Source organism: Lathamus discolor, chromosome 1 (genome assembly GCF_037157495.1).
Source record: "Lathamus discolor isolate bLatDis1 chromosome 1, bLatDis1.hap1, whole genome shotgun sequence".
NCBI classification, from domain to species: domain Eukaryota; kingdom Metazoa; phylum Chordata; class Aves; order Psittaciformes; family Psittacidae; genus Lathamus; species Lathamus discolor.
This window is the reverse complement of record NC_088884.1, coordinates 6,791,261-6,799,989: the sequence shown is the minus strand read 5'-3', so window position 1 is coordinate 6,799,989 and position 8,729 is coordinate 6,791,261. Positions and strand designations below refer to the sequence as shown.

At 48.8% G+C, this 8,729-nt stretch overlaps 1 protein-coding gene across 3 annotated transcripts; it reads left to right on the top strand.

Moving 5' to 3' along the window:
- Positions 1–1,945: 1,945 nt before the first annotated feature.
- SMKR1 (small lysine rich protein 1) lies at positions 1,946–5,945 on the top strand. Of its 3 annotated transcripts, none has more exons than XM_065664858.1 (3): positions 1,973–2,020; positions 2,937–2,992; positions 5,504–5,945. In XM_065664858.1, exons 2-3 carry the CDS (start codon positions 2,990–2,992, stop codon positions 5,717–5,719), a joined length of 219 nt encoding a protein of 72 aa, XP_065520930.1. In that variant the 5' UTR covers positions 1,973–2,020; positions 2,937–2,989; the 3' UTR covers positions 5,720–5,945. The 3 variants fall into 3 exon arrangements, with proteins under 3 accessions (XP_065520923.1, XP_065520930.1, XP_065520939.1); XM_065664867.1 differs by lacking the exon at positions 1,973–2,020 and adding an exon at positions 2,813–2,830; XM_065664851.1 differs by lacking the exon at positions 2,937–2,992 and having other exon boundaries at positions 1,946–2,020.
- The last annotated feature ends 2,784 nt before the right edge of the window (positions 5,946–8,729 follow it).

Sequence of the window (8,729 nt, the reverse complement as noted above, 5' to 3'; positions counted from 1 at the left end):
TTCCTTGTTTTCCTTCAACTTTACTCTGAGTAGAAGAGAGCTGATGTGCTCATCAGCCTCAGCAAAGTTCAGATCCTCACTGCTTGGAATGCAATTCCCTCTGGATATAGCACATTCTCCTGGATCCCACTCACAGCAGCGGAGAATAGGCACAGGAGAGAAAAAGCTGGTATTTTCCACAGAAACCAACATATCCATGATAAGTGAAAGCCTCTGGGATGTGTTTCCTACCGTGTCTTATCGTTTCTTCCTGAAAACATGTCAATTATCCCGATTACAGCAGAGATTCCATGGGATTGAGAGGTCTGCACGGCATTGGTGGTGACGGCACTGAGCTGGTGAGGCACTCAGACACGAGTTTGGACAGATAGAATGGTGTTTCCATGAACACAATCCCTTTCTGCTCAAGGCAAGTAAGTCCAATGGTTTCCAGTCTGTTCCAAATCACCCCCCTCAGCAGCACCCTGCTCCCCACCAACACCCACACTCAGCTTCAATGGTGGGTGATGACCCGACTGTATTATTCCCAATATTCCTGGTCTCATTTCTCCATCCAACCTACGCTCAACATTCCCTTCTGGTAAAAGATAATAATTAGACCTGTATTTTCCCAAGGAATGCCTTTGCTCTTTGCTTTCTCTATTCCTGAGCTCCTCTCAACATCAATTGGTACATTTTGCTGTTGCTCATCCTTGCCATTTAGCCTTCTGATACCTAGGCTACATGCAATGATAATGATTTTCCTTCAATGGTTTCTTTCTTTCTTTCACTGATACCTTTATTTCTCTCCATGTTTTAGTAGGCTCTTATTTTCTTTGTTGGTCTCATCTCTTCTTTCAGTCTCATTTATGGGAGTTCTGACCGTTCATTCTTCATTAAAACACATTTTACCCAGTCACTGACCCCACTTACTCTCCATATAGTTATATTTTCATATAATACTGTCCCTGCAAACATTTGCAGCACTTCAGAGTTGTTCCGTTCCCCTTCAGTACATTCATAGCCAACTACATCCACACTTCTATCATCAGTATTAAGATAGCTCCTTTAGGGTCCACGTGTTCTCACCACCGCATCACTTCAGTGTCCAAAGCAATGGCTGAATCCTTGTTAATGGCTGTAACTCGTTAGATGGAAATTGGTGTTTGTAGTAAAACAGTCCCTGTGGCTGCCAGGAAGAGTGGGAGAGATGGTTGGGTGTTTTTGGAAATCAGATTAACAATGGCCTTGAGCACTGCCAGGGATGGGGCAGCCACAGCTTCTCTGGGCACCCTGTGCCAGCGCCTCAGCACCCTCACAGGGAAGAGCTTCTTCCCTATGACACAGGATGCAGACGGGACACCCATACCCTATCCTTCTCCAAAGCCTGCTTCCATTAAAGGGGTATTCATAAGCATTAATACATTGGTTGTGAAACAGATGTATCTGAAACAAGACGAAGGGCAACGGGATGAACCTTTCAGCTGCTTCCTCCCTCCCACCCCTCTACCACCAGCACTAACCACAGAGCTGAACTTTGACTGCTGCATGGCCATTACTTGAGAACACCCCAACCTACTACGTGTTGTTTCCAGTGCTTGTTGTGCACACCCGCGGCTCTCAAAGGAAGCACAGGCTGGCTCTGAGATGTCAACATGGCCTGTGCCCCATCCCTGCAGTGCTCAAGGCCAGGTTGGACACAGGGGCTTGGAGCAAGCTGCTCTAGTGGAAGGTGTCCCTGCCATGGCAGGGGTTGGAGCTGGAGGAGCTTTAAGGCCCCTCCAACCCAAACCAGGCTGGGACCCCCAAGGGTGCTCCCCGAACACCCCACTCACGCCCCGGCCGCCCATGGCTCCGCTCCCCTCTGACCCGGACACGCTTTTCCTGCCAGTCACGGCGAGCACCGCCCCCTCCACCCAGCGCGGCAGCTGATTGGAAGAGGGGCTGTCCGTCAGGGGCAGGCCCCGCCCCTCTACGGCTTTCCTGCCTTCCGCTGCGTGGGGAACCGGGCGTGGTTGCCATGGCAACGCGGCGCGGGGAGGTAACGGAGGGGGGGCCGCAATGGCCGCGGCCCTGAGGGGAGAGAGGGGCGGGGGGGGATTCGTTCTGTTTGAACGTGGGGGAAGCTTTACCACCCAAAGGGGAGGATGCGGCTGTGGGGGCTGTGGAAGGGAGGGAAGGTCCTGCCTGTGGTACACGGGGTGTTCCGCAGGGATGGGGCCGGTGGGTGAGGTGGGCCTGCAGCAGCCCTGAGCCTGGGGCTTCGGCAGGTCCTGACACCGGGCTGAGGTTCAGGGTGTTCTGTTCGTGCTGTCGTGTTTTGTTAGGGGAAATCTCAAGAGCTTCCTTGGAAAGCTTCAGAGTTCTGGAATCTGAAAGTTAGAGGGCTGGAGCAGCTCTGTGCTGGAGCCAGGCTGGGAGAGCTGGGCTGGGGCAGCCTGGACAAGAGAAGGCTCCTGAAGGGGAGACCTCAGAGCAGCTCCAGTGCCTGAAGGGGCTGCAGGAAAGCTGGAGAGGGGCTTGGGACAAGGGCCTGTAGGGACAGGCCAAGGGGAATGGCTTGAACCTGCCAGAGGGGAGACTGAGATGAGCTCTTAGGCAGAAGCTCTTCCCTGTGAGGGTGCTGAGGCGCTGGCACAGGGTGCCCAGAGAAGCTGTGGCTGCCCCATCCCTGGCAGTGCTCAAGGCCAGGTTGGACACAGGGGCTTGGAGCAAGCTGCTCCAGTGGAAGGTGTCCCTGCCCGTGGCAGGGGTTGGGACTGGATGAGCTTTAAGGTCCCTTCAGCCCAAACGGTTCCCTGATGCTATGGTTTCACAGATGATACGGCGTGGCTCACCTTGACCTGCTGTTGTAAGGACTAGCTTTAAATAGTTTTTATTTCCCCTCTTTCAAGTTTAAGAGGAATGACACCAGTGCTTTGTACAGGATGTAACCTGCTGCATGATATGTGTTACAGGATCCATCTTCAGAGCTTGATGCGGAGTCCCACCACTCAGTAAAGACTTAGCCATGGTAATGCAGGTTTGATTCTTCTGAAGAGTATTGATACTGCTTTTTAAGGAAATGGAAATTAACATCCAAAAGGTTCCTTCCCAGGGCTGCAGGGCATAAACTGACCTGCCCAGATTCACTTTTGTGTGCAAATACGCACTGAATGAGTAGCTTTTCCTGTTCTTGGTTACAGGCTGTAAAATGTAACACAAATCCCATAAAGCCTCAAATCCTAATGCTTGTGTGGGAATGAAGGTGCTGCGCACACATGGCTTTCCCAGTACTTTTGAAGAGTGTTCAGATGTCACACTGGGCTATAGTTTAAAACTCATAAGAGATCAGGGTGAGAAGTCTGATATGTGTGACTACCATCTCTATACACTGAAAAAGAACCATGCTCTGTTCAGCATCACATATCCTCTGGCTGCCTGACAAATCCTTAAGGAATACTGGGATTCCTTAAGGAATTGGATTTCCTTAAGAAGCTGTAGCACCGAGTTGGCTCTGGCACCTCTGAAGGTGCATGAACACCCACAAGGTGTTACTTCTGACAGGCTGTGTGATGCCGTAGCTTGTTGGTTTCCTGTGTTTCTTGAACCCCTGCTCTTAGTTTGTTGCTCCCATGTGTGAGCTGACTGCAGGTTACAGCTTACAGATGCCACATCCCATGAGAGATGGCAAAGGGAAGACAAGGGAGTTGCTGGCAGAGTATTTCAAGCCTGGAGGTTGGAGGTACCTGCTGCAGAGGGGCAGCAGGAGCAGTGAGGCTGCTGTAGGCAAAAGGCATTCCCTGCTTCTCCCTGCAGACTTGGACAGTTTGTCCTTACCTGTAAGCACCTTTATTCTTTGGAAAGATGAGCTACAACCAAATTGTGAGCAGGAGCCTCCCTGTGCTGACAGAATCCACCAGAGGCCCTGCTGGAAGCCCATGAACAGGGAGCGTGATTCAGGTGACTGGCTGAACCATCTGACATAAGCATCTACTCTGTGAAGTGTGCACATTCCAGCACATGGAGTATTCAACACATCCTATGCAACTGAGGTCTGCAAAAAAGGCTTGTCACCTTCTCCAATGCATGTCTGGGTTCAGGTGGTTTGCAGGCTGCAGGGCTGAAGGTTTGGGAAACAATCTGCCCTCTGCTTCAGCTCACACTCTATTTTCTGTCTTCATTTTTCCTCTTGTGGATAGTGCTCTTAACATGTTTTATGTGGAAATCTTGACTTTGTTTCCTTATCTGTACATATGTCTTCACAGTGTGGTCCTGGCTGAATCTGAAGGTTTTACCCTGACTGTATTCATAGCTCAGAGCACAAATGTTTGTCTCTTTTTGCACTCTCGTGAGCTGTAAGGGACTTGCTACAACTGATACCATGAAAAATGCCATGTGTATGGCTTTCTCCTAGTTCATTCCCAGCTGGTAGTTCCCTGTGGCCTTTCTGGCTGTGTCTGTGCTAATTCTTCCTAATGAAGTGCTTGGATCTGTTTAATTACAGTGTGCAAACAAGGCAAGTAACAGCAGTAGTTGGGCAGATGCATTGAGTGACTCGGTGTGTATTGAAAGTGCTCTTGACGTTGGACCAGAGATCAAATACTTCCAGTCACTTACAGTATGTAAATACTCCTGTTCAGCCTTTTCTCTGGGCTGTGGCTCCATCCTCAACATTCCTGGGATGCTGCCCACCTCCTGGCTCCGTGTTGCCGTTGCCATCACCATCACAGCAACAATGGGAGATCCCTTTAAGTCCCTCACGCTGCTTTCTGTTGCTCAGTACCTGCAGCAGCATCTTCCACATGAACACACTCTGGGCGGCTTGTGAGGAGTGTCCAGGATGGATGAGAGAACAATCCAGGGAGTGAATTGGGCTCTGGCAAATCCCTATTGGAGGCAAGAGGCTGGACTTCCAGGCACCAGCACTAATCACCTGGAGTTAACAGGAGCATTCTTTTGCCCTGCTTTAGGGCTTTGGTGAATCTTGGCAACACCTTCCTACATAGAGTGGCAGAGCTGCTATTTCTATTTGTGGTACTGCTCATGGCACAGAGCAACTGTGTCACAGAGCCCTGCAAAGGCCACAGCTGTGGAAAGGAGACCTGCTTTTCTGGTTTATGATCCAGAGCCACAAGTAGACATGTAGTAGTGGATGAACATAGGCTTAGTTTGCATCAGGATTGTATCTTAATGCATTAATTACAAAAGCTATTGGGAAGAATGGATGATTTTCACTGTGCTTTTTTTAGCCAGAGAGAAGCACAAGGGAACACTCATTAGCTCTGTCTGATGCCTTTAAACATTATTACAGCCTATAGAGCAAATAAGGATTTGGTGAAGGTGTATTGATACTTGTGAGTGTGTATAAAATTGCCACAAAGTACAGGAGTCTGTGGTGAGGGGCTCTGAGCTATTACTGTGAGTCAGGACTCCCATGCAATGGGAACAGTTGTTCCAGGATGAGATAGGATCCTCTACTGAGAAGTGAGACAATAAAGATGTGCGTTAATGGAGTCTTTCTGTGCTCATTTTCTCTCTGCAGGCAGGTAAACGCAGCAAACCCAAGCGTGGCAAAGGTAAAGGCACCAGTGAGAAAGAGCAGAAGGTGGTGAAGGAAGTGGATATCCTCAGCCCAGATGCTATGCTCAACGCTTACTACGTCTGCCACAATGCTGCTGCCTGCCTGGAGTTACGGGGCTTTCCCTGGCCTGGCTCCCCCAAAAAGAAGAAGAAAGCAAAGAAACTGGCTGGAAGGTGAAGGACTTGGAGAAAACCAGGCTCCCCTGGGAAGAAGAGACATTTTTGTGGATTAGACTCTAGTGATTAGCTCATATTTGGCCTGTTGTGTCCATACAAAGACACTCTTATTATAGCTCCAGCCTAGAGTGACAAATGGTGAGTGACGCTGTGCTGGTGCATTTTCAGCTGTGGCACTTCACCCTCTGGTTCGGTGTGGAATAAAACTTGCTCCTCTGTAGTCTGAAGGGTTTGTAGTGAGGTTTGCTTTACCCAAGCTGATGTTGCTCTTTTATGGATGGGAAATACTTCCCAACAGTATTGGTGGAAAACTGAGCTCAAAGTGGATACCACAGACTGACAGCATTAAGTATGATTTCTAGAACATCATTTTATCTGGCAGTCACCTGACACTCCATCTCTGGGTCAGCAAAGAGCCATGAGATGCCATCTAAGTGGTTCACCTCATTCTGAAAGAAATGGCTACATTTGGTCAGATAAGCTGTACCTGAAGCTCTAGTAAATTACCACCAGCTCTCCTTTGGCTGTAGTTAAAATCTGGAGATCTAGCTTAGATGTTGTCAGTGACACTGTTGCACACAGTCAGAGGTGATGATGAATTTCCACACCCTTAGAGCAATGGGTCTTAGCCCAAAAATCCTGGTTCGAGACCACAAGCTTTGTGTTGCAGTTGGAAATTGTTTCACTCCATTTCCTCCATGTGTGTTTAACACAGCCTTTGGTTAATTGTGAATCAGCATGTCAAGTGAGGTTGTACATCCCTCCCAGAGTCTTACACCAATTGCAAGGATGTAGTGGAGTGACTGGGAAGGGTGAGGATGTGTCCTGAACTGATGCGGGCTGTGGAGAGATAGGAAGGATTACAAAAGGGTTGGAATATTGGACGAATAGTTGGGAAAAGAGAATCTGCAATAGGCTACAGCTGCTATAAGGAGAGGTGTCCCAGTTCTCTTGGATAGCTGAGGGACTGTGAGTATGCAAGACTGCTCTCCACATCAAGCAGCACTTTGATGTGCACAGAAGTATCACATCAAGATTTCAGTTGGTTTCTCAGGGCTGAACATCTGTGGTGGCAACCTGGCAGGGCAGCGAGCTAGCTTTCGAGGCCATTTCTGCTTGACTCACCTGCAGAAAGAGGTGCGGCACCTTTCCAGCTTCCAGGTAACTGTTATGATAATGGAAGAGTCAATTATTACGTGATTGATCTAAACCGATAAAGGCCTTGTTCTGTATCTCAAGCTTAAAATGTTCCCTCCATGAAAAGGTGTAGACAAGGTAAAATCATAGTTTTGTGGCACTGCTTGTAGGCCAACCACCATCATTATGTACTGCACTACACTCATTTCATAGAATCCCAGACTGGTTTGGGTTGGGAGGGACCTTAAAGCTCCTCCAGTTCCAACCCCTGCCATGAGCAGGGACACCTTCCACTAGAGCAGGTTATTCCAAGCCCCGGTGTCCAGCATGGCCTTGAACACTGCCAGGGATGGGGCAGCCACAGCTTCTCTGGGCACCCTGTGCCAGCGCCTCGGCACCCTCATAGAGAAGAAATTCTCGTATCTAACCCAAATCTGCTGTTTCAGTTTGAACCCATCATCCCTTGTCCTGTGCCAACATCCCTGATGAAGAGTCCCTCTCCAGCATCCTTGTAGCCCCCTTCAGACACTGGAAGCTGCTCTGAGGTCTCCACGCGGCTTCTCTTCTCCAGGCTCAACAGCCCCAGTGTTCTCAGCCTGTCTTCATGAGGGAGGTGCTCCAGCCTCCTGTCAAAGAAGTCATGATGGTTATCCCATTTCCTTCCTAACTAGTCTGCAGTTGACATATTCTGCTGAATCAGAGATGTGGTTTGCTGTACCACTTTGTCAATGTTGTGCATCAATGTGTCGTCCTTGGCATTAACTCCTGTTCTTGCTTCCCCATCACCCACCAGGAAGTCTCTGGTCACAGCATACGCTTGCAGCTATTTCCTCTAAGTATCAGTGTTCTAAAATAAGAGATCACTTGCAACCACCTTGAGCTAAATGTTTGAGAGTAAATTTACCAAAGAACCATTTCATTTTTGTATGATTATTTACCACACAGAGCTTTAAGGGACTATTTCTGAGTACTGAGGTAGGAACTGCTCAGCATCATGGGGCAGCTCCCACCATCACTGTCAGTGTGGGTCCCAGGGGCAGTTTTGCAGAAGCTGAAGAACCCACTTTAACAGCAGTTGCAGCAGAGCAAGTGTTTGGGGAAGTAACTTCCTTCTGGGCAACTTACTTGTCTTTGTCAGGGACTGTAGCGATAGGGTGATGGGTTCAGACTGAAACAGGGGAAGTTCAGGTTAGATCTTAGGCAGAAGCTCTTCCCTGTGAGGGTGCTGAGGCGCTGGCACAGGGTGCCCAGAGAAGCTGTGGCTGCCCCATCCCTGGCAGTGCTCAAGGCCAGGTTGGACACAGGGGCTTGGAGCAAGCTGCTCCAGTGGAAGGGGTCCCTGCCTGTGGCAGGGGTTGGAGCTGGATGAGCTTTAAGGTCCCTTCCAACACAAACCAGGCTGGGATTCAATGATTTCTCTAGTATTAGGGCTTGCTTCATGTTGCTGGTACCAAGCAGTCGTGCACAGTCTGTTGCTCTGGGAAGATGAAGTTAACATTTCCTGTAGGAAGCTGTTGTACACCAAAGCTCTGTGTTAAATATACTCTGGATGTTGATGTGCATGTTTGTGGGCAGGCTGCAGTGATGGGCAAAGTCACGGGACTTGTATGTGAGTGATGCCTATATACATGTAAAGTTTAAAAAGGTATTATTCACCACATTTGGTATTTCAAACTGTATGTGAGCAGTTTCCCTTCTTTACTCTTTCATTCAGTCAGTATTTCTGTATTGCCTGGCATCTCCTGTTGTTTATTTTCACATTAACAAATGCATTGTGGTTCTTTATGATAAATAAGAAAGGCTTGAGAAGTGACATGGAGCCTTTCGTCTCACTTCTCGTTTTAAGAAATGCTCTGGCTGTCATTTCCTGACTT